General features: G+C 41.7%; 2 protein-coding genes across 9 annotated transcripts in view; one reads left to right on the top strand and one right to left on the bottom strand.

Annotated features, from left to right (window-relative positions):
- FHL2 (four and a half LIM domains 2) overlaps nt 1-3593 on the top strand; it is a 66637-nt gene extending 63044 nt beyond the window's left edge. For all 5 annotated transcript variants that reach the window (XM_027621837.2, XM_027621838.2, XM_027621839.1 and 2 more), the window contains one exon: nt 2937-3593. In XM_027621837.2, coding sequence (XP_027477638.1) covers nt 2937-3088 — 152 coding nt within the window. In that variant the 3' untranslated portion in view covers nt 3089-3593. The remainder of the gene's footprint in view (nt 1-2936) is intronic.
- Nucleotides 3594-11540: 7947 nt separating this feature from the next.
- On the bottom strand, nt 11541-25485 carry C8H2orf49 (chromosome 8 C2orf49 homolog). 4 transcript variants are annotated; one of them, XR_003524747.1, is made up of 6 exons: nt 25224-25485; nt 22655-22821; nt 19085-19460; nt 16648-16722; nt 12527-12738; nt 11541-11687 (listed from the first exon to the last, which is right to left on the bottom strand). XR_003524747.1 is itself a non-coding variant. In XM_027622746.1 (5 exons), exons 1-5 carry the CDS (start codon nt 25320-25322, stop codon nt 16666-16668), a joined length of 573 nt encoding a protein of 190 aa, XP_027478547.1. In that variant the 5' UTR covers nt 25323-25480; the 3' UTR covers nt 13551-16665. The 4 variants fall into 4 exon arrangements, 3 of the variants coding, with proteins under 3 accessions (XP_027478547.1, XP_027478546.1, XP_027478548.1); XM_027622746.1 differs by lacking the exons at nt 11541-11687; nt 12527-12738 and having other exon boundaries at nt 13551-16722; nt 19085-19207; nt 19334-19460; nt 25224-25480; XM_027622747.1 differs by lacking the exons at nt 11541-11687; nt 12527-12738 and having other exon boundaries at nt 16693-16722; nt 19085-19187; nt 19334-19460; nt 25224-25481.
- Nucleotides 25486-25860: the final 375 nt, after the last annotated feature.

The following is a 25860-nucleotide window of genomic DNA, read 5'->3' as shown; positions in this document are numbered from 1 at the left end:
GTCACCAAAATCACCCTTTCATGTGTAATCCAGAGCTCATAATTCCATATGAAATTAAAATATAAAGAAAAGCACCACAGCATTTAAATTTTTCTGTTAACCCGATTCCAGCCATTTATATACCAGATTGGAATCATTCAGAGGGAACAAATGCAGTCTTCTCCCCTAACATATCAATCTTGAATGCTGTTTTCACGGTAACGTCTATGGAAGTAAATGTTTATAATGTTAAACTTTATAAAGCAATATAATCTAGATAAAAGCACTTTTAAATGTAAAGTATCAGAAATGTGTTGTTATTCCCATGGTAGCACTAAAGAAAAGAACACAACCTGAGGAAAACAGTGGACACTTTCCTCCAAAAGAGGAGAGTTACTTCTCTGAAACACAGAGACTAATGTTCTGGAACTTACAGAGGAATTTTGAAATTGCAGCTAAAATGTACTTGTAGCCAAATCCCCAAACAATTACATGAGATTGTGACTTTAGATTGGATTTTTAATAGATCCTTACTTAGCACTTTCTCTTTAGCAAAATTTAAGTGATTTTTGTAAATGAATCTGAAGTTCTACTTCCCAGCATTCTGTGTGCTGTGATGCAAAATTCACACATAAATACAGTCAGTCCTCCGTACTCAGAGTCCAGATCTGCAAATCTGCCCACTCACTAACATTTATTTGTAACTCCAAAATCAACACTCGAGTTGCTTTCTTGGTCATTCCTAGACACTCACAGATTGGCGCAACATTTGAGTTGTCTGATGCATACGCTCCCAGCAGAGGTGAGGCAGGGGAACCCTCTGCCTCCTCATTTCAGTTCTCATCTTATAACCAAGGGTCCTCTTCGTGGTCTGTTTAGTGCCATGTTGTTTGCATTTTTGTGCCTTTTGTTGGGAGTTTTGCTGCTGAAAGTGGCTCCCAAGGGGCGGTGCGGACATGCTGTCTGTGTTCCTAAGCAGAGGCAGGCTGTGAGGTGTCTCACGGAGTAAATGCACCTGTTAGATGAGCTCTGTTCAGGTTGGAGTTCTGGGGCTGTTGGCTATAAACCTCAAATAACACTAGTTGACTGTGTATGCCTCTCACCTTTAGGAGGATTTGTCCTCCTTGGGTTGTTTTTGGCTCTCATTTCTGTGACTTGCCCCGTTGGTTGGCATTTCAAGGAAACAGTGGAGTTTCTAAAAGGAGGCGGTCCCCTGGGACGGCACCCTACACAGCACCTCCCACTAACATCCTTCATCCTCCCCCAGCCAGTGCTCCTCCTGGCCCCAGGTCTCCAATGTAGCAGCAGCACTTATCAAAGGTGAGAGAAAGGAGAAACATGGAATGGCAAAAATGCTGGGGCATCCCAGCCGCTTCTCGGCTTTTCAGTTTTCTCAATGCTGAGAAGAAAAACAACTACCTTTTTGCAGTCCCTGCCCCTAAATCAAGTGTTGCCTAAATCTCTGGTTTTCAAACTTGGCTACATATTCAAAACACCTGGGAAGCTTAAAGAATTACTGCTGCCTGGGTCACGATTTAATTGGTAGGGGCTACGACCTGGGTGATTGATGAAGCTTGAAAAGCTTCCCAGGTGATTCAAGTCTGCAGGAAAGTTTGAGACCCACGGGCTTAAATCATTGGCTTGGTGCTGCCTCACAGCCAGCGCAGGAGCTATGTGATCACAGCCCTTAGGAGTCCCCGGATTCGTAAAAGACAGTGTTTTAGTGGCGTTGGACATTCGGTGTAGCTCTGCTTTTACAGCTGTGGGATATTCAGGAAAAGAGAGCCGAAAAGCTCTGCCAGTGCATACCCCACCTGCCGCAGGGCTAAGGTGGCACTGGAAGGAGCACTGAACTTGCACTGCTCCAGTCTCTAACTAGCTGAGGGGGACTAGCTTGCAGGTCTCCCCCAGGTGAAAGACTTAAGGCCCCACGTCAGCCTAGCCAATTCTGTTACAGAAGGATCTAGCTATTTGGTGTGTTACAGACTAATCAGGCTAGCCTGAGACTTCAAGCTGTTATAAATGGAGCGGTCAGTATGGTTGCTTTCTTTTTACTGTGGTAGATTGAACCATTATTTCTGGAAAGAACTCTTTGTAACTGGAATTCATTGATCCAGATTTCACCAGAATCGATCACAACTCTGAATAACCCTGTGTATTCCAATTGATTTCTGGTGGCTCAGTGGCAGGACCAAGCAACCATATTGTTATAGAAGGCCAGTGTACCTTAAACATTTGATGAGAATTAGTCATCAGGCAAGAGTCAAGCACCAAACTGAGTTACTACTTTTCTTGTTTAAAATCTGAGATGGTCTTCTCTACTGCCCACACACCATCATGCGCTCCCACACACCGTCATGCGCTCCCACACACCACCATGCGCTCCCACCCACCTTAGCAGCCCACCTTCCCCCTCTCACACCTAAGTCCATGCTTCTATACCTTATCTCATGATATTCGCTCTGCAAGAATGTCCACCCCCCACATCCACGGGCCATTTCTTTTGTGAGGCCTTTCCTGGCCATTCCAGAGCAAATTCGTAGTTTCCTCTTGCCTCCCTTCAGCACCTCATTGATTAAATCACAAAACACTTGAGCAGCAGACATGAGGCAGCCAGTGCAGGAATGAGAAGTCAGCTCCATATCTCCTGGAGTTTCATTCTCGTGGAACAAACAGACACCATCACCCCTCCATAATTAGAGCACTGATCATGTCGTTTCAGAGCTAGTTTATATGGCTGTTCCTGCTGACCCTTACAAGCTCCTCAGGGGTGTGCAGGGTGTCTGATTTACAGGTGGATCGCCAGCACCCAGCCATTAGAAACTCACACTCTCCAGACTACACAATCCAGCTTTGAAATGGCTCAAAGCAGAATTCCTTCATTGGTCCTGGGGGCGTTCTACCAGCAATGTTCCCTTTCTCTCTCCACCCCGGTGTTCTTTCTTCTCTGTTAACAGGACTTGGTGGCACGAAGTACATCTCCTTTGAGGAACGGCAGTGGCATAACGACTGTTTTAACTGTAAGAAGTGCTCCCTCTCGCTGGTGGGGCGAGGCTTCCTCACAGAAAGAGATGACATCCTGTGCCCTGACTGCGGGAAAGACATCTGAAGCCCACACAGCTGCTTGTGACGCGCACGGATTTAGACACACTCTTTCTCCACCAGGCAGTACTGTGTCTGGTCTCCACCCGCCACCTTGAGACTTTCCTCTTGTGCTTCTCAGTGATAGTCACGTTTGTTTAAACCCTTTAATCCTTTGTACTAGCTCAGTCCCAGGGAAGGAGGAAACCCTTCTGTAAACCCTCGGGGGGAAGATGGTCTTGAATTTTTGTAATCGAGCAAGGCAAATCCAAGTGTAAAAGTCCTTTTGAATGACATCTTTATACATGTATCTTTCTTTCACTGCGTATTTAATTTTTAAGTGCAATTAACATGTCACGAAATTGAGTTTTCCAAACTACAGGAGATAATGAAGAGTGGGCATTTACAACTGTGTAGCTTCCTGTCATGTAAGATCTAGAGCAAGATCATATAGCTTACAATAAAGTTATCCAGAACAAAATCCTTGGCCACACACAGCGTGTGAAATAATGATTAAACATCGAGATTCTGAGCATGGTGGTATAAAGCACTTTATGTTCCACTGATCACTGTATGAAGTGCAAGTTCAGACGGGCTGGGGCAGCATTCACGGGGATCCATCACACCTTTCATTTCAAAGAAAGCCTTCAGTCAGCACCACAACCTCTTCCTGGCTCCCTTCTCTGTGTTCCTCTCTCCCAAACACTCTTTCAGAATTTAATGCTCTGCATTGGATGCAGTAACAGAAACTCTAGAATATGAGCAGCAGAATATGAACTAATGACAGTGAAAACAGTTTGGGGGTCGCTTTTCTTAGCAGAGCTTGGTGCTTTCCCATTGCCACGGGTCCCTAACCTACCCTGACCTGCTTTCTCGTCCATAAAGTGAAGGATCACAAAAGGACACAAGCACCTCGAGCCCAGAGATGACCTCTTGCTCATATGTGTATTCCCGATACCCTAGCAATTTAGGGCATGCTTTGGAAGCCTCCAGTGTTTCTGAAAGGAGAGGAGAGAGAGAGAGAGACTCCCAGCTATAAAGATCTGAACTCCCGGTTTGGCAGTTGTAAAACCATCCGTGAAAGCACGCTATACAATTGGAAAGCACTGAGCCAATTTATGAGCTAGGGCATTGCATATTTCCCTTTTAAGAATGCTAACAGTAGTGACTTGTGTCCTTAGTTTTCTAAGACAGTGCAGTACCATAAAACAATAGGCCGTGCAACAGAAAAATCTGGTGGAAATCAAGTCCCAGCCATGCTGAGCATGTGTGAAGTCAGTTTCCTCATCTGAGTGCTGGACCACGTGAGAATTGTCTGACGATGTCTGAGACAGGCCTTCAGAGAACTCCATGGCTCAGTAGTTGTCTTGCCTTCTCCTACGTCATGTTTTAGTGAAAGCATTCTTGCAGGTGTGCTTTTTAAAGTGAAAATAACAAAATTCAAAACAAAAAGGCAAAAGCTTTGGAAATGTCATTGTGGAACACCTTACCTGTTCCTTATTAGAACCACAGATACACCGGAGGCACCTGACCTTAAATTAATGGAAGGGGGGAGTTCCACTTCTAGTAAGTAGCTCCTATTGGACTCTAGTAATCTTCTGGACAAAATATTTTTAAGACTTTTGAAAACACTGGGGCATGATCCAAGGCAGGAATAGTTGGGAGGGGAGTGGACACTTGAAGAAGGAAACGGCAATGGGTAGGTTTCCCATTTTTATGGCTTTTACCCAAGGCCAGGCCCCAAAAGGGGAGCTAAAACTGTTAGAAAACGTGCAGTCTTAACTGGCTTGAAGAACCAGAGGCCAGAGCTTGGGACAAACAACATCTGGAAAGTTAAGAGGGAAAATGGTATGGGAAAAGAACCCCAAGTTCTTTGTATGAAAACCCTATCCATCTCTGGCTGACAAGTGAACCACACATGCAGAGGCTAGACCCCAAGCAGCCCAGCCAAGGCTCAAAGGACAAAGTGGGGGGGGGGGGGGACGTCAGGATGGTGGTGTGCAGAGCTCAGTGACTGTCTTCCCAGTGTGACAACCATTTAACTGGGAAAACTGTGTGTGTGCGTGTGTACACATACCAAATAAATACCTTCCAATCTTAGAAAATTACCCTAAAGGTGTGTGGCAAATGGAGAAACATTCAGGGAAATCTACATGTTAATAAGAAGAGTGAGAGTCTATGGCACTTGAGCCATGGACTGATCCACCCCACCCCCACGCCCACCCCCAGTTTCACGTGACAGAAGCTCTACTCTAAGAAGGTAAGGGCTCCTACTAGGGTCCAGGGCTGTGCCCCAGGCATGACTGAAAATGCTGGGGCTCTGATCACTCCTGTTGCAGCCTACCCATAGGGGGGAGGTTCCACATTAAAAGGGGCAATCTGAGAAGACCAGAGGCTACCATGCTCCTACGAATAGGACTGTGTGAAGACATTTATTAGGATGATGTTGGCACATTCTGCTAAGAATACCAGCCTTCCCTATCGAGCACTTACTCGCAGAGGAGTGTTGCTCCAGGAGAAGCAGGACGCTGTCCAGACCCAAGGTGTGGGTGGGAGTGGCAGCTCCGTGAACTAGTAGCTCAGCAGCTCTGCAGGAAGGGACTATTTGGTACCAAGAATGGAGGAATCTGTGCCTAGGGAGATTATCAAAAACAATGGAGATTTTGGTGGCAAGCAGTTGAGAGGGGGCTGCTAGCTATGTGATACGGGCAGCAAAAGGCAAAAATGGCAGACCAGCCAGAAGTTTAACAGAGAGCCAGGGAAAGAGACGGCTAGGAAGAGCCGTCCTGGGATCCCATTTATCACTGGGGGTCCAGGAGACTGTGGGCATGGACCGGGTCACACCCACTCAGGAGCAAAGAGAGTGGGACATGGAGTGGATTTGAAAGCATTCTCTATGCCACACACAGATCATCAGCAAAGAGCAGAAGTCTCATTAGCTCAAAGTGCTTAAGCAGACCCTCTAACCAAACACTGGCCAAACATATAAACATGTTCAAAGAATTAAACATGTATGATAGCAATGTTCACCAAATAGAGAACACCAATAAAGAGTTAAGTGCTATAAAAATATCAAATGGAAATTCTGGAATTGAAAAGTATAATCACCAAAATGGAAAATTCACTGGAGGGGATCATACATTTGAGTTGAGAGAAGAAAAAAAAAAAAAATCCGTGAACTTGAATATAGACCAACAGAGATTATGAAATTTGAAAAATGGGAAAAATGAAGAAAAGTTAACTTCAGAGCAATATGAGATAGCCTTAAGTGAACCAACATATGTATAATGAATAGGAGCATCAGAAGGAGAGAGAAAAGGGACAGAAAAAATACTTTAAGAATGGCTGAAAACTTCCCCAAATTTGATGAAAAATTTTTAATCTAAAAACACATCCAAGGGGCACTTGGGTGGCTCAGTCGGTTAAGTAACTGCCTTCAGCTCGGGTCATGATCCCAGGGTCCTGGGATTGAGGCCCGCTCAACGGAACCCGCTTTTCCCTCTCCCTTTGCCCAGCCCCCGCTCGTGCCCACTTGCACTCTCTAATAAATAAATAAAATCTTAGAAAAAAAAAAAGAAAACACATCCAAGAACCTGGACAGACTTGGAGGAGAGAGTTTGAAGTTTGAGTCCAACCACACACAAAATCTGGGTCTGTCCCCAGCCCCACACTACTCAGCTCTCTATCAGTTGGGAATCATGACACTGCAGGTATTTCTGACTGGCTCTATAATCCTTTTTATTAAGCAAGACTTGATATTAAATCGTGAAATAAAATGTTCATAGAGGTGCATAATACAGGTGTCAGCAGGTAAAACCAAACTATAGAGACAGAAGTCAGAATAGTGGTAACCTCTGACTGGGAAGGGACGTGAAAGAAGCCTCTGGAATGCTGGAAATGTTCTGTATTATGATTGGCGAACTATGGTCCATGGCTAAATTCTGCCCACTGCCTGTTTTCTTAAACAATGTTTTAATGGAACACAGCCATGCCTATTCATTTATACAGCATGTGGTTTTTCCAGCAGAATTGTTCCTTACATTTTAAAAAGGCAGAGCCAGCTTTTTTCTCTACTGTTTAGTATAAAAAAAACCTAACTATAAACATTGTTAATTCCTCTCTTTTGTCACATAGTCTACAAAATCTAGACTTATGTTGATTTTACCTCCAATTTTAATACCTTGGAGCTTTGATTTAAAAAGGCATAACCACCTTGTAGAACAAATTATATCTTTATTAGAATTATATACTTAAACTTCACAGTAATATTTCATATTGTATTACTTTATTGTATTACAAAATTTACATATTGCATACTGTAAAACTCTTAATTAACTAGTTTGCCTTCGGCCCAAACCATAAAAATCCAGTCACTGAAGTAATCCAAAGCAAAAAGTTTTCCTTATGAGGCAGTCACCTGTTGGGGAAAGTCAGAAAGAAGTGACTGCCAGTTGACACGAGTCGGACCCAGGTGCTCGGTGGCTTCTCAGCCCCTCCCCTGTCCACGGCATGTGGGAGTGTAGCTTGCCTTCCTGCTCGTGGAGGCTGCTCCAAGGACACAGCCTTGAGACAGTGATGTGGTGTTGAGAACACCTGCACAGTATACGTGAATGAACCCAGTTAAGGCCACTTTATGAACTTTTAAGATTTGGAGGGCGGGCACAGGGATCCATTCGTCTTGGGGCCACCCAAGATAAGCCTCGTGTGTAAGCTCCCTCCGCTTATTAAAACTGTCACCTACCCACCTCGAGGGGCCTGCCTTTCTCTTTTCAGTCTGCCCTAGCCCTCCTAAGGGGTAAGGTTTCAGATGACACCCGGGAAGCTCTCACTCACATCACCTTGCATGGACCTGGAACATAGCAAACAGCTCAGTAAATGTACCTGCTCTGATACCAGGAGCCCCGGAACTAGGCCAATGACTACAGTCTCAATACTGTTCTTAGTGTCAGCTTTATCTCTGGTAAAACTTCAAAGAAGTGTCTGCAAAAGACCTCAGCGCTGTTGGTGAAGTAGAGCCCTAGAGACTTAGGAGCAGAGAAAGCGATGTCATCAACACAGGTGAAGCTAATGTATATTTAGAACACATCAATGATGACTGGCCACAAATGGACACAACCCAATCTCTCAGCAGACTGCCGTCCTCACGTCATAAATCAGCCAAAAAATAAGTCCTAATTCCTTTTTTTTTAAAGATTTTTATTTATTTATTTGACAGAGAGAGAGAGAGGGGCAGTGAGAGAGGGAACACAAGCAGGGGGAGGGGCAGAAGGAGAGGGAGAAGCAGGCTTCCTGCTGAGCAGGGAGCCCGATGCGGGGCTCGATTCCAGGACTCTGGACCATGACCTAGCCGAAGGCAGACGCTTAACGACTGAGCCACCCAGGGGCCCCAGTCCTAATTCCCTTTGAGAAGATTTTTTTAAAAATTAGCTGTACTAAAGGAGAATAGAAGTGAAATTAACTTGTGTCTCAGTTCATCATATTCCTTTGGGAACTTAAAATACATAAAATATAAAATCAATTTTCAATCATTCTTAGTGATGCCCATTCAGACCCAAGGGCCCCTCTCATATGCTGACAAGAGGAAACGGGAGTGCAGAAAGAATCAAGCTTACTCAAGACTACGCAGAGGCCTACAGGCTAGAACCCGGGTCTCTTGACTCCTAGCTCACCGCCCATTCTGAGAATTTTCTGATGGCAGTAAAAAACCAGCTGTTATACATTTTTGTAGTATATCCCTTCTCTCCAGCAGCCAAGTTGACTGTCCTTCTGAATAACTGCTTTTCTAAAAGCTGGGACCATTGTGCACCTGATTCCCTGGGCAGGGTAGGGCGTGGCTTCTAGAAAGGGACCTGTCTCTGGTTTCCTATAGAAGAGCAGATCTAGGTTTTAGTCGCTGATCTGCCACCAACAAACTGCACGCCTTTAGAGAAGTCACTCTTCCTCTAGGCCTCAGCTTCCTCTTTTGTAAAATCAGAATGTTGGATTAGATTGTATCTACAGTCTGAATAACCTCCACTGGAGAAGAATTAGAAAAATCCATAATGTGACTTACTTGATAAATTTCAGGACAGGTATTATATCTAAAATAAAACACAGATTATTTTCTTACATGTAGAGAAGATTATGGGGGAAATGCCATCTCTGAATAGAGAGAGGAGTTTTTCTGAAATACTGAGGAAATGTCCAGGAATGCATATGCCGAAATGTACATAAACTAAGAAACTGACCTTTTTAAGATTGGCAAAGAAACGGAGTAACAAATAAAACCCTGTTACAAAATAAGAGCAGTGTAACTTCATCCCCAGACACCTATTAGCAGTGACACAATTAGAAGCCTACGAATAAAAAAAAATCTCCCAGGACCAAAACCAACGGCCAAACAGCAACAAAAACCAGCCACGGACTCATAGATCCCAATGGGCAGTTGCCAGTGGGTAGATGGGGAAAATAGGTGAAGGGGACTAAGAGGTACAAACTTACGAAGTTAGTCAGTCATGGGGATACAATTACGGCACAGGGAATACGGTCAATAATACGTAATGACTTTGTATGGGGACTATACCTATTGTGAGTGTTTTATAATATACATAATTGTCTATCACTATGTTGTACACCTGAAACGAATATAGGTCAGCTATCAAAAAACCACACACAAAACCTGAGCCTCTCTTGCTTCTGCCCTTTTTCTCCTCCCCATCAGAGAGGTGGCAGGGAGGTCAGAGAACAGGAGAGGCTCCTGCTCAGGCCTCGCCCTTCCCCACCCCGTCCCCGCCCATGCACGGCCACACCTGCACATGTGGGGCCTTCAACTACCCAATCCAACACTGTCCTATATTTTTATGTTTCAAATAAACAGAGGTCATGTAAATTAATCTTTTTAAAAAAATCCCCCAGGTTCTGAGGAGATCTTCTAAAAGAAAAATCCATTCTGTTTTGGGCTGGCTTCCTCAGGTTTCAAGGAATTAAAAACATAACAAGTAAATTAGTACATAGATACTGTTGACTTAAATTATTCAACGTTCTTCAGATTCCTTCTCAAATTATTTGAATATTTAAACTCAAACAATTGAGATTAATAAAAGGATAAAGCCCCTTGAGAGCAGGGACCATGTCTTATTCCAATTCCTTATTAAGAATGTGAAAATACTATAAACACCTATTGAATGAAAGATGTTTTTCCAGGGAGTTTATTTTGTTTGTGATTAATAGAGAAAAGCTATCATGACATTCTCTTTTTCATTAAAATGGTAAAACTGCAAACATATTTTTTAAGCCATATGACTTAAATGACACTAGAAGTGAGAGGAATGTGTAAAAATAAAGGCAAAAGGAATCATACATAAGCACTGTGCTCCAGTTGATAAAAGTTTTTGGTACATGGGTCCAGGTTAACAGTTCTAAAGTTGCTGTACTTGTGTACTGGAATTGAACAATGAAGTAGATGGTGGATTGTTGGGGTGGGAAGTTACAGACAAGAAAGGGAAGTCTAGAATGATCCACATGGTAATGGATTTGACTTGGAGACACCAATATGAACTCACGTTTAGCTTACTGTAGATAGTTATGTATAGAAATATTTACAGACGTGTATATATAGGGTTAGTATACACACATATATATTTCCTTGCTCTGTCAGTTGAGATCTAGAAGCAATGACACCCCCACTCCTAGCTTCCAGATCTTGCTTTCTAATACCATTCTTCAGTAAAAGGAACCAAGGCTCTGTGGAGAAGTGGCTGGGTTTAGGACTGGGGCAGGAAATATATAAGATGAACCTGGAGCATCTGGAAGTGCTAGAAAGTACGGAAGTGCTCCAAAGAAACCACAATGATGAGGTAAGTTAAAGGGACACAGGAGCCAACTTGAGTTTCCAACGGCCAAAGCTGGAACAATTTGAGAAAAAGGCATCAGATTATAACCCAAAGAATAAGATTCTGAGTCCACACTGACATAACTTATTAATTAAATAAAGGAAAATAGATAAATCTGCACAGAATTACAAGTAATTTATGTAGATACTTGGCCCATAAGGTGGAGCGTAATTCCCTACTCAAGTCTTCCTTCCAAAGAATACAGTGGAAAGAGGAGGAAAAAGAGTAGCTCTATATGAACCCGACTGACACAGTACCTCAGCCAGGTGACCCTTTGTACATTGTAAGCAGTAAGTCACGTTGATGGTATGTACCCTTAATATGGGATGAAAGTCGCATTTTACCTCTGCGATGTTCCCTCCAAATTCCATAACCCCGGTCTAATCATGAAAAAAACATTAAGACAAATTCAAACTGAGGGACATTCCATACATATCTCATCAGAAGTAAGTGGATGGTGGATTGTTGGGGTGGGAAGTTACAGACAAGAAAGGGAAGTCTAGAATGATCCACATGGTAATGGATTTGACTTGGAGACACCAATATGAACTCACGTTTAGCTTACTGTAGATAGTTATATATAGAAATATTTACAGACGTGTATATATAGGGTTAGTATACACACATATATATTTCCTTGCTCTGTCAGTTGAGATCTAGGTCATCAAAAATTCAAGGAGAGTCTGGGAAACCGTCACAGCCAAGAGGAGTCTAAGGAGTTATGACTAAATATAAGGTGGTGTCCTGGATGGGACCCTGGGATGGAAAAACAACATTAGGTAAAAACTAAAGAAATACAAGTAAAGTTACAGACTTTGGCTAACAATAATGTACCAGTATTGATTCACTTCCATTGAACGTGCCATACTAATGTATATCAGTAACAGGGGAAACTCGGTGTGTGGTATATGGGAACTCTCTGTACTATCTTGGTGATTTTTCTACAAATCTCAAACTTCCCTAAAATAAAAGGTTTATTTTTTTTAAAGCTTATTTTAGAAAACTACATAGCAGGACAGATTTAACAAAAAGCTTAGCTAGATGTAGTGTTTCTATAGTTATGAAAAATATCTTTTGGCATAATTGGTGTTTTAGTCTCCTAACATTTGTCGAAGAAATATAAATATTTTAGTTCAAATAAACTGAAAAAGAAAACGAAAAAACTTGGATAATTTTACTAGAGAAAAAAGTTCAGGGCTATCATATACTTACTTAGCTAGTCTTACTTCTGTCCTATGGTTAAACTAAATGCTTGGTTAAGTCTGAACATAGTTAACAGCTTCCAACTGCTTGTAGGATCAAATCAAAAGTCCTTACCATGGCCTAGGTAAGATCCTAAATAATCTGGCTCCTGCCTCCCTGCTTTGGCTTCATTTTATATATTCTCCCGGCTCTTTTCACTGACTGTGGAGCCACACGCTCTTTCTGTTCTCAAATCCTATTAAGCCTTAGGGCTTTCACTCTGTTCTTGTCTGGTATCTGTTATCTAATGCTGGGTAGGGTAGCAAACCATCCCCAATACTTAGTGTGGCTTAATACAACCCCTATTCTGTTCACTCAGGATGTTCTGAGTCAGATATTTGGTCTGGCCTCACCTGGGACACTCATGGAGCTGTGGTCAGCTGGCAGCTAGTGTGGGGATGAGGGGCTAAGTCACATCTGGTGGTTAGTGCTGTTTGCTGATGTTTTTCTAGCAGGCTTTTTCAGGTGGCTGCAGGAAGGGTTCCAGAGTGAAAGAAGCATTTATTTGATGAAAGCAAATTACAAGGCCAGTCCATATTCAAGCAGTGGGAAACAGACTCCGTATCTGATGGAAGGAGCAACAAATTATGTAAACGTTTAAAATCTACCATATATATGATGCTTTTCCTCATAGCTTTCCAAAACTGTCTCCCCTTAAAAATAACCTCTTCAAAGAGGCCTATCCTAACCACTACATTTAAAGTAGCTCTTCACCCTCCCTTCCCTATCTCTATTTCATTTCTTGGTTTTTCTGTCATTACAATTATCCATTATTTCACTGAGCAGGAACGTAATTAACTCACATCTTTATTTTTCCTGCCACAATAGGATAGACAACTAGGTTTAACAAAAACTGGAAGAGCAAAGCACTTCAAGTAAAAAGTGCTTTAGTAAAAACAATGAAAATAATTTTTGTCCAGACAGAAAAAAAATGACCTATTTTTTTAAATTCAAGGTAGAAAGTAAGCTGCAATGTTTCCAAGTCAGTAAATTTAGGGCTTCAGTCTCCAACATTAACATACCAGTTTAGAAGTATACTTTTTAAAGACCACCCCAGACACAAATAAATAATCCTTCAACTGAACCTCTGGTTTGCTCCAGTGTGTAAGAGAACTCACTCGGGATAAGGTTCGAGGGACTTGTTTCCACCCATCAAAGCATTGTGGCAGTCAGTGTGGCAGTCCCTGTGGCCTCAAGCTATCCAAACCCTGGGCCACTCTAGCCCATCACCGCCTCACAGTGGGGGCCCTGAGACGTGGCCAGACGACTGGCATCATGCCTGATCCCAATCAATCCTGGTACAGAAGGTTGTACTATAAAGCATAACACTTTTCCACCATATTGTCTGCTCAAATAAAAAGAGATCAAGTCGTTACAGAATGTTTTTCCATTTTATTTTTTTATGAATGACAGATCTACTCAATAATTTTATTCAGTTTATTTAAATAAGGCTAAGGCTACTTAAAAGACCTTTTACATACAAAAATGTACATTACAAGGTTAAACTTTCTGTACTGAATTACAAAACCTGCACAAGCATTTAATAAAAGAGCACACTTAAAAACATTTTGACCATTTTGTAGCCTCTAAAAATTACTGAAGTGGCACAGTAGTAAATAGAGGAAGCTCTTAGATACATATGATTTAATCTACTGGCAGTTTTACTTAATGTAAGTTTTTAAAAAGGTCATTGCTATTGAGTGAGTCTCTAGACCAGTTTTAGAATCCTCGCTCAAAACTTAAGTCAACCAAAATATTATTTCAAATAATAATTACAATTCTGAAGAATTTTAATACTAGCAAAAATATTATGGCCCCATAGTAGTAGTTGAACCAACTTTCCAAAGTGCCTGGTAGCTGTCGAGATTAATAAAGCTATTTTGGTAAACTGTACTGCCTTTACAGCCACTGGGAAGCAATTTAGGGCCCCTGGTGCTGCAGGGGCTTGAGATTTCCAGAATTCACACAGCAGTCTATGATCCCTCAAATGTAAGAGGACCCGGGGTCATCCTGTCTTCACTCCTCAATGAATGGATAGGGCCAAGCATTAGGATGTACAAACCTAAGCCTGATGCTTAGGGTCTGCAGAAAGGAGGATGGAGAATGGAAGCAAAGAAAGTCAAAATATGGGAGAAGGGAGTAAGAAAAAAGAAAACGGGGGACGAAGAAGAAGGGAAAGAAAAGAACAAGACCACCTGCCAATGGCAGGAAGTAGTAAAGTGCCTGTAACTACACCTCAGAAGCCACTCACTCACTGACTTGACCATTCAGTTGCCTACCGAGATAATAAAAAAAGGTGGCTCTGTTGGAATATGAAATCAGTAGCAACAACATTAACCCATGCTAGTGAGTTGAGGGTATTCCAAAGCTGTTTGCCATTCAAATCGAGTCCTTCTAAACTTCAAAGCACAGCACAGCAACCCTTCAAAACCTAAGATTCCCGACACTTCTGCTTCAGAGTCCCATCATTCGGGAGGCTTCATCAAGTGGAGGAAGACATTTCAAGACAAGCTCTATCTATACACCTGGAGAAGGCACAGCGCTCTAAGATGTCGGTATTACGTACTACACAGTACGTGGTTTAGCACTTCTCCACATTTCAAACGCAAAATAGCTCAAGAATATGCTGCTCTATTAGCATTGATTCTGAATGTTCATAATATAAACTTCAATTTGAAGCAACAATGTTACACAGTTCAGCTGTTATTACCAACCTACTCTGTAAGTTAAATATACAAATTAAAAATTAATTTTATTGAGTAACTAAAAAGTTTCCACTGACGTGAAACTGTCAAATGGCTAACTCTCTCTTAACTAAGAGAGAAATGCAGATGAAAGCAGAAGGGACAACCGAATTATCAAATATAATTTGTCATCCTACCCTAAAATCTGTACTTTTAAAATCTTCCTTAATATACAGTTCTGTAGAGGGTTACAGTTGTCCTTCAGTAATATCACACATATCAGCACTGCAGATAACTATATATTCACTCATCTGGCATAACATCAGTAATTTATGCAACACAGAGTATGTATCAATTTTGTCTTATCTGTACAGATTTATAGTCTGGATAAAGGCAGAATGGGTAAAAACTGTAGGGTTCAAGTTTTAGTACAGTACTTACCTGACAAGCTGAATGAATTTTTTGTAAGGCTATTTAATAGCTGAACTAAAATACTTGTTTTAACAAATCAAAAGAATCATGAGACTGCTGTAAAAAGTTAATGAAAAGGAGAACCCCAATTTGAAGATCAGTCATATAAGGAAAAAAGTATAAAGTATCCTTTGCACTTAGAAATACAAGGCAAAAAAGTGGACAGGAGGACGTGTGGCTCTAAGGTATATCCTATGTTCCCACTGACTTCCATCATACGACTGGGATGATAACACTGCTTTAACCCAAGACCTCAGTGGGTACTGTGTGTGTGGCAGCCCTGTGGGAAGCTGCCTGTTACCCCAGCAGGGAGCCCCGTCTGGCTGGTATTCGTCTCCTACGCGGTCATTCTGCAGTGACTGCTGGCTTCGGCCATCTTCTCTTCTGCCTACTCCAGATCATGCTAAGCTTCCTCTCTCCCCACCGCTATCCCTCCTGGACTCTCTCAAGTGCTGGAATTCCATCCCCCTCCTCCTAGTCTCTAAACCTTCTGCCATCAGGTACCACCTCAGACATGACTACCTCACCTGAAGATTTTAAAGTTGGTTTCTTTTTGAAAGGATGAAGCTCCTAGGAAGGAGTGACACCTGAGCTCCCAGAGTGGGATCACAGACTGCTCATGAAAAGAGTAGTGAGGACTGCTGCATGACAAGGACATCTTAAAGGGTGGACCAGCTCTGAGACTGACCAGTCGATTCCTAATAGACCAATTCTCCTATGACTTCAAGGGAAGGAGCAACAGCAAGCACTGATTTCCCTTTTGATTTTTATGGGAATAAGCAATGTAAGCACTTAAAGAACAGCAATTTCATCTGTATATTCTGAATAGTTTATTGGCAGCACTACAAATATGCTTTTCTTGGTGAACCTTGAGGAGTTTGGCAGTATTTACTAAAATATTGGGATAAACTGTTAAATTCTTTTGCTAGGGAAAAGAAATAAAAATTGTGAACTTCTAAAATATTTTGAGTTTAAACAAAATCTCAAATTTCCCCAAACACTGAAACAGAGTAATGAAAATAATTCCTAAAATTCATCAGATGCTTTATATCAGACTTGCAGCTAATGATTGACTAGGATCAATATAAATGACTTATACTAAGTCATCTGTTTAAAAAGAAATCCTTTCCTAAAAAGGGCACAAAAGGCAAAAATTTAAAAAAAAAAAAAAAGAGGAAGGGAGGAAGGGGAAAGGAAAGACTATTATTTTAAACCTAATTTTAAACCTCTTAAGAAAATTCCACAATAATCAGGATCTCTGTAAATACTGTCAATATATGTGAACTTGCTTGAAAAACTACAGTTACAGTTATATTTACATTTTTGGAAACTTTCCTTCAGGGCCATGTAACATGTTGTATCTTCCTCTTTGCTTCTGGGGGCTTCAGGTTATTCTGAAAAGACATGAACAGAGACCAGTTTATACTTGCAGAAATGTCAGAGGATAGCTTGAAATGAGCAGTTTAAACCACCAAAGTTTACTACTAATAAACGAATGGTAGATCACTGCTGCCATCTGGTGGGAGATTTTAGGAGATTAAGTGAAAAAGCAAGTCTCCCCCGCTACCCATTTTTTCCAACTGTGGTTCTCAAATGTTTGCATATTAGAATCACCCACAGCACTTATAAACATGCCCAGACCTGAGCCTTATCCCAGAACCAATTAAGTCAGAATCCACACAAGGTGGCCGGGTTGAGGCTCTGACTTCTGTCTGGGTTTGAGGGGGTTGAGGCTCTGACTTCTGCCTGGAAGCTCCCCCAGGTAATTCTAAAGTGCATTCAGAACTGAAAACCACTGAGGACTCCAGATCCTGCTTCTTCCCTGCCTACCCCATCGCCTTCCTCAACCTCACAATCCAAGATCTTACTACTAGTAAGAAAACAGTAAAATCACACCTCTGAAAGAGTAAAATGTTTCTGAGTAGAAAGATGTGTTTTAAGAGACCGAAAAAAAGATCCTCGAGGCTCTTATTTTAATATTTGAGGTCTAGGTTATTCTTCCTTTTTTTTCCCTTCCCCACCGACACCCTCCTCCTCCTTCCCACAAAAGTGACTGAAGTAAGTAGAGAGGCAGCTTGGTGTCATTAGAAGTTCATGCACTGAGGTCAAATGGGTCCGTATTCAAACTGCAGCCTAGCCACTTACTAACTCTGAAACCCTGGACAAGTTTATTTAAACTCTGAGCTTCTATTTCCTCATCTGTGAAATAAGAAAAAGTACTGTGCCATGTCACAGGGTAGCTGAAAAGATGAACTAATGGAAGAACTAAGCACTGGCCAGATTTACAGTAGTCCTCTTTCTACTATTTTAGAATGTCTGAACTACTCTGAGTTTTGATCCCTTTGACACACAATTCTAAGAGGATAATAATGTCAAAGTATACCATAGAAATACTATAGACTGAATGCGTGTGTCCCCTCAAAATTCGTATGTTGAAACCTAATCCCCAACATGACGGTATTAGGGGGTAGGGTCTTCGGGAGGTGCTTAAATCACAAGGGAGGTGCTCTCATGAATGGGTCCTCAGAAAAGAGACCTCAGAGAGTTTTCTTGCCCCTTCTACCACGTGAGAACACACCGGGAAGCAGCCAAGTATGAACCAGAAAGTGGACCCTCACCAGACACTGAACATGCCAGCACCTTGATTCTGGACTTCCCAGCCTCCAGAACTGTGTGAAATGCATGTCTGTTATGCAGGTCATCTAGTCAGTATTATTTTTGTTATAGCAGCCTAAACAGACTAAGACAAGGAATAAAACCTATAAAACCGCTGGATGTTTAAAAGTAAAAATCATGGGCGCCTGGGTGGCTCAGTTGGTTAAGCGACTGCCTTCGGCTCAGGTCATGATCCTGGAGTCCCGGGATCGAGTCCCACATCGGGCTCCCTGCTCAGCAGGGAGTCTGCTTCTCCCTCTGACCCTCTTCCCTCTCGTGCTATTTCTCATTCTCTCTCTCTCAAATAAATAAATAAAATCTTTAAAAAAAAAAAAAAAAAAAGTAAAAATCATTTTCTGAGGAGCATAGGGAAGAATCAAGTAGGTTTATGTGTTTGTGTGTATATACATATAATACATACATGTATACACATGTATGTATAAACACACACGTATATATACATATACATATATATACCATCTCATAAATTAAACTCTAAATAAACTCTAAATTTATTGCCTATCTGTACCAAATTTGCCAGTATATGAAATCCAAGCATCCAAATGCTTAACTATAATACAGTCTAACACAGTACATCTCCCAAATTTCCCCTATCCCTCCAAGGACAGGTAAATTTGAGGGGAAGGGGAGGTCCATGATAAATCCTGAACACTCTAGTGTGGTTTTAAGGTAAATGTAAAACAGACAGACTGAAGGTCAAGCTCTCAAATGCTACTTAATAAATATATGACTCAACAAATCGCTTAACATTCTGAGCGTTACTAACAAGAATTATTTTTCTCTTTTAGTTCCAAAAATGGTTAAAGGATCGAAATGAGAAAGTCTAGGAAAAGTGCCTAAGACATTTTAAGCAGAAATAAATTGAGTGGACTTGAAAAAACGTTAACTTATCATCATGGATTTTATAATTGCCAAAGTCAACAGGAGAAAGGACACGAAAGAGTCAGAAAGGACACGAAAGAGACCATTTAAGAGTTCAAGACCTGCCTGTGGCCCAGCTCGCCCACCCCAGCTCCGCTACCCGCTCAGAGACTCCTCCATGCCTCTCTCTTCCTAGCACGGAAGCCGCCCCGCACTTACCACAGCCTCAGCTTCTTCTTTAGGGGCCGCTCGCTTTAACTTCACGGGAGTAGCTCCAACAGGGGACAAAGGTGGGGACTTCACAGGACCCAAAGGACTTTTCCTATGCGTTAAGTCATGGTTCTGTTTAGTGTCATTATTATTGTGTTCCATTTTATTGTTCATAGGCAAATTGGAAGACAAAATTAGGGGTGAAACACTTGAAGAGGAATTTGACAATTTTCGAAAGGCATTACTGGTAAAGCTTGCCTGAGGGGGAGGCCTGAGTCGGTCATTATCTCCATTCTCTGTCTTTCTCACTTTGATGCTTGTACTTGTTGAACTTCCATCAAACACAATGAGGGGTCTTTTTCTTAACCCATCTACAGTGCTAGTCCTGAAATCAAAGAGATGCATTCTTGAAAAATACCATCTGCAAAAAATGGCAAACCGTCTGCAGGAACTCAAAGCTAAAACAATGACGAGAAAACATTTATTGGTAAGACTGATCTATTTTAAGTAGGACTACTGGGAATGAAATATTCTATGTTCACCCTAAATGAAATGATAATTTTCTAATGCTTCAAAGTATAAGATACTTATTAACAAGAAACTTAGGTTAGCTTTAACGTACACACAAGATAGATTATTTTTAAAACATCAACTAATTAACCCTAGAACTTAAAATAAGATTTCCTAGTAACTAAAAAAAATTTTAAGTTTTAAAAACCACCCCATCTAATTGATAGGGTTATCCTGACTATGTGTATCAGTTATTATTTAAAAAGGATAATGAACTATAAAGCTATAGCAAGACTACCACAGTCATAGTCTACAATGAAAACATTCTATTCTATTTATCAATGGTCTCTAAAGCCAAGGCACTCTCTAAATTCTACCTATAACATTTGTGTAATGTTAATTTTAAAATTTGGCAAGTCTTCATTTTAGCTTCTGAAAACGTAATTTCCACTCTGAATCAGAAAGATAAATAATAAAAGCATTCACTTGTCCACTATTCATTATACCTCAAGTGAAACAACAGATTTATGGGGGGGGGGAAACCTTTTAATTAAACATGTAACAAGAACTTGAGCAGTCAGTTATTAGGAAGAACACTTCAGCCTTGCTACTCAAAGTGTGGTCGATGGACCAGCAGCATAATCATCACCTTGGGAGCCTGATAAGAAATGCAGAATCTGGGGTTTCAACCTGTATTGACTCAGAATCTGCATTTTAACCAGATCCTGGGTGACTGGCCAAACTCACCAATTCTTAGGTCACCACTGAACATCATCTGGTAGAAGATATAAAATGAGTTTCCCATATACACACTGCCGCTATGGAAGGGAAACAGAGGGCTCATCAGAGAGAGCAGGGCTCATCAGCTTGTAAGAGTTCAACCTAAGATCCCAGAGGCACACTGAAGTTTGAGAAGCACTGCACTGTTGATCTGGGCCTAGCTCTATGTGACCTGGGGCACATCACAACACTTCTCTAATTCAACAATACCTGACGATGTCTTAGATCCTTCCAGCTTTAATGTTTTGAGTCAAGAGTCAAATTTGTCATTTTTTTCAAAAAGTCACAAATCCGGGGTGCCTCAGTAGCTCAGACGGTTAATAAGCCTCTGCCTTCAGCTTGGGTCATGATCCCAGGGTCCTGGGATCAAGCCCCACGTTGGGCTCCCTGTTCAGCGGGGAGTCTGCTTCTCCCACCCCCTGCCGCTCCCCTGCTTGTGCTGTTAAATAAATATGTAAAATCTTAAAAAAAAAGTGTCACAAATCCTTTCCAAAAGGATACTGAGGAGCTTAAAGGGACTGTCATATGAAGTAACAGATTTGAAGCTTTGCTTAGGACAATGTGCCTGAATGTGCAGATCAAGAAGAAAATACTTTATTAAGAATCAACAAAAGAAAGAGGTGCCTGGGTGGCAAAGCCGGTTAAGTGGCCAATTCTTGGTTCCAGCTCAGGTCATGATCTCAGGGTCCTGGAATGGAGCCCATCGGGCTCTGGGCTCCGTGTTCAGCTCAGGGTCTGCTTCAGGATTCTCTCTCTCCCTCTGCCCCGCCCCCCCCCCACGCTCTCTCTCTAAAATAAATAAATCTTAAAAAAAAAAAATGAATCAACAAAAGTAAAATGAAGATGTATTTGGCATAATCCACAGATTTACAAAAGCTAACACTAATATGTAGCCTGTACCAATATATAACCATCAAGCTAAAATGATGCCCAATCTGAACTGAATGTGTTCCTGATCAAAAGACACTTTCTTTTCCAAACACCTATGAGCATACATGTTATATTCTTCAACTGTTTTCATACTTGGGGAATACTCTATCAATAATGGGTTCTTCTTTGTAACTAGAGATTAACACCCCTCATCAACTCAGAGCCAGCATTCTCCCTCACCCTCAGCCCTCATTCCACCTTCTCCCACAATCACTGGTGCGCTGCCAATGACAGTACCTTACAAACAGAAGGCTCTAAAAATAAATTCAGTAATTAATCAATAGCACCCACTTGTGATAAAATAGACACAGGAAAAGCAGTAACTACCCCACCCAGGGATCTTAGGACACTTTGTCCTCATTAAACCATTTATCACTGTTAAAGAAACATAACCTCCTTTTAAAAAGGAAATTCATTTGCTTGTGGTTTTATGAAAAATTTTCTGAAATTTAAAAATCTTAGTGTCCCTGAAGCCATATGACAGTTACTTCATTTCTTTATTATTCAAAGACCTTTAAGTCTTGACTCCACTTTTTTCTCACAATTCAGCAAATCTTTTTGGTTCTACCTCCAAAATACATCCAGACTCCAACCACTTCTTACCAAGTTCACTACTTCGGTCGAAGTCCCCACCATCTATCACCTGGATCACAGTACAGCCTCCTGAATGATTTCCCTGTTCCCCTCACCCCACCTTAAATCACTTCTCAGTACAGCAGCCAGAGTGATGCTGTTAAAATGCACATCAGATGATGTCATCACTCTGCTCAAAATCTTCCAATGGCCTCTTATCTCAGAGCAAAGCCGAAGTTCTTACAATGACTAACAAAGCTTTACGCGATCCAACCAACAATCTCCCCTACTCACCTCCAGTAAACCTCTTTTCTCTACTTTCCCCTTGATTCTCTCCACTTTGGCCTTGATGGCCTCTTGTTGTTCTTAGTTTATGATGGGCACACTTCTGACCCAGGCTCTTGTATTCTGTCTGGAATGCTAGCTTGCTTTCCACCATCTACAGGTTTCTCTACTGAACTGTCATTTCTCAGTGAGGTTGTTCCTGACCACTTTACCTAAAATGGCAATCTGTATCCCTGTTTTACTTTTCTCCTTAGCATTTATGTTTATCACTATGTAACATACCATATATTTTACCCATTTTTTTAAATTATGTTTCTCCCAATTAGAGTATGAGCAGGGAATTCTGTCAGTTTTATTCATGCTATAAGCACAGTGCCTGGTGCTCAATAAATAGTTACTGAGTAAATGAATTTTTCTTACCTAAGTTTACCTGGAGAAAAAAAAAAGAAAAGCAAAATTGTTAAGTCATATAAGATAAAAACCAGAACTGCTAAAAATTACCTTTTAGTCTCATTTTTCATCTCATGTTGCTCTCTTTTCTTTTCCATCATTTTCCCCCACCTATTCTTTGGCAAATCTCTTTGAGGCAACGGTATTGCGTGCTGAACATAAAGATCAGTGAGATTGTCTTTGTTTATTCTTATGTCACTTTCAACAGCTATGTTCTTCTGTGGAAAAGGAAACAAAAGTAATTTCAAAATAACAAACTTCATAATTACTACCTACCTAACAGGGTAGAACATTCCTGCTTAAGTAACAAATTTTATAATTATAAAGTTTAATAATTATATATTTTATAATTTATTTGCAACTATACAATTTAATAATTATATAACTTATTTACTTATAATTTATATTTAAAACTTAATATAACTCATAATTTACATTTATAATTCTATTATACAATTATTATGTATTTGCCATAATTATAGAATATGTTATTTAAATGAGTTTGTTATTTAAGTTGTATAGGGACTTATAGGGACTTCAAGTACACTGCAGTCCTACATGGTCCAGCAAGAAGCAGTATCACAGAGGTTAACCTCTGCAAATATTAGGTTCAGCCTCATCTTAAAAGACAATGTCATATGTTCTCAGCGTGACAAGGACTGTAGTCCACAACTGGTCAGCCAGTGATCAGGCATGGAGACCATTTCCAGTAGCATCATCTTAATCCATGAAGTAAACTGAAAATGGGAGACTGCCTGGGGAAACCAGACAAAAAAAAAAGCCAACAACGATAACAATTACTACATGCTGTCAAAAAGTTACCCAGAGTGTGACTATCATGATCAAAGTAGTGGGCTAGAGGTCTCACCCTATATATTGTTTCCCATGTCTCCCTAATAATGCTTCTGAAATTGAAGTCAACTACCAAGATTTCAAATGGCCCTACAGATGGACACTGCAGTCCCCTTACTTATGACCGTACTGATAACAGTGCATCATTACAACCTGCCCCTCATGTTTTCACCAGTCCTTTCAAGTAGCTTCCAGTCACTGTCCAACCATCCCTGTCTAAATTACCTCATTCTCCCACACTTTCCAATTTGCTCTCAACATAATGGAAAACACGTGGCATAAGGAAAAGAAGTAGTTATGGATAAAGAGTTTGGATTTAGGAAGGAAAATGAGGATGGAAATAAGATCATGGACTCTTCATCTGCAATTCAGAAAGGCTTGGAAACATTTATGTTGAGTTTAACTAGCAAATCAAGCCCATCTACGTCCTCTGATAAACTTATCCCGATTACTTTCTTCTTCAAAATTTAAAAGTACAAATATTACTTCTCTCTCTTATACTTGACCACCATTTGTTATCAGTTTTCACCCTCTATTCACTCAGAGATATGGAAAAACCCTGGAGAGAACCCTGGATAACACTCCCAGAGAATTCATAGGCACCTTAGTTTGGGAAGCACTGCTCCAGGGTGGTGGTTCTCAAGCTATGGTCCCTGGGCTAGCAGCAAGAACGTTGAAAACGCCAATTTTCAGGCCACACCCTGGACCTACTGAATCCGACACTCTGGGGATGGAACCCAGTAATCTGTGTTTTAACAAGCCCTGGGGGTGATTCTGACATACCTAAAAAGTTTGAGAACCGCAGGTGAAAGGTAACAGACCTCAACAAATTCTACTTAGTAGGGCTTAGGGAAATTAGAGAAAGAGTACTGAGGGGTAAACACAAGGAAAGCAACAAAACATGCTATTTAAAATCACAAGGAGGAGCGCCTGGGTGGCTCAGTCGTTAAGCGGCTGCCTTCGGCTGGGGTCATGGTCCCAGGGTCCTGGAATCGAGCCCCACATCGGGATCCCTGCTCGGCGGGAAGCCTGCTTCTCCCTCTCCCACTCCCCCTGCTTGTGTTCCTGCTCTCGCTATCTCTCTCTCTGTCAGATAAATTTTAAAAATAAATAAATAAATAAATAAATAAATAAATAAAAATTAAAAAAATAAAATCACAAGGACACTTTCAGTAATTCTCTACCACTTTAAACCAGTTTCATCCTTCTTTTGTCTTATTTTTTGTTGATTATCTGAGGCCACATTAGCTCGAAAAGAGGAAATGCTGCATCGAGAGCCGGGAGTCCGGAATTCTCCTCCTGCCTGCACCATTTAGCGATATGGTGTCACCTTAAATAAGTCACTTTACTTCTCTGAGACGCAGTTTCATCTTTAAATGAGGTGAGAATATAAACAAAGGGCGATTTCTCCGATGCTTTCCAGCCCTGACAGTCCCTGATTACTACCCTTCATTTCTACTACGACTTTTCCCCCGGCCCTTGCTCACATACAGGCCCCGGGGGTCGCCTAGGACTCCTCTGTAGGAACCATCAAAGACCCAAAAGGGTAAGTCCTGATTCCCAGGAATTCCTGATATCGTAAGGACGTCTCTTTCCCGAATAGGGACGTGGGGAGACCTAGTCGGTCCGTGTGGAGTGGAGAGTGACACAAACCGGGCGGTACGGGCGACGGCGGCGGGTGTGTCCGCTCTCCACTAAGGATTACTCGGGGCCAACTCAAGTCCGAAGCCCTTTCCCAAAAAGGCCCACCCACCCGGGCGCGCCCGACCTGCTCCAAGGTGAGGAGAAGGAACTCCTGGGACAGCAGCTCCGGGTGCAGCAGCAGCTCCGAATCCGTGCAGCTGCGACCGCCCACATCCCCCGCCATCGTCGTCGCCAGGAGACCCCGGCCGGCTACCCACAAGGCTCCACGAAGGAAGCGTCCCGGAAGTGACGTGAGAGCGGAGCCTTAAGTGTGTCGTCACCCCCGTTGCGCCGCGCGTCCCCTTCCGCCTCTGGTGGCGTGCCGGGATGCTGGAATAGATCTTGCTGAGGGAAGACTCCCGTGGCCTAAAGAAGTGGAAGGGACGTCTGCAGAGAAAACGATTGGCATTTGACGTCTTGCAAGAAAAGACAGGAAAAACGAAGTTCCCAAAGCGGGCCACGATTGGTCGCGCTTCCTGTGACGTCTAGTGGCAGAGGCCAAAGGGATTTCTAGGGCAGTCTCGCGGGAAAGAGGCGGGGCAGCCAGATGTCCTTTACCCTATAAATGGCACTGATAGCGTCTGAAACTGTTTTGGTCTTTTTTCAACCTGCTTTGTCTTCTAGTCCTCCTTAAAGACGTTGAAGATCTTAGGCCTGAGACTTGAAATCCTTGTAACCCCATGGCCTCACACATAGTAGGCGCTCAAGTACTCCCTGAAATA

This window comes from Zalophus californianus, chromosome 8, assembly GCF_009762305.2.
Source record: "Zalophus californianus isolate mZalCal1 chromosome 8, mZalCal1.pri.v2, whole genome shotgun sequence".
NCBI classification, from domain to species: domain Eukaryota; kingdom Metazoa; phylum Chordata; class Mammalia; order Carnivora; family Otariidae; genus Zalophus; species Zalophus californianus.
This window is presented reverse-complemented; position numbering and strand designations above follow the sequence as displayed.

Coding starts and splice junctions, on each gene's coding strand:
- C8H2orf49 (XM_027622745.1), bottom strand. CDS start 25,322: ATGGCGGGGGATGTGGGCGGTCGCAGCTGCACGGATTCGGAGCTGCTG. Junction 22,822..25,223: donor TTCTCCTCACCTTGGAGCAG/GTCGGGCGCGCC, acceptor CCTTTTCCACAG/AAGAACATAGCTGTTGAAAG. Junction 19,461..22,654: donor ATGAAAAATGAGACTAAAAG/GTAATTTTTAGC, acceptor CTTTGATTTCAG/GACTAGCACTGTAGATGGGT.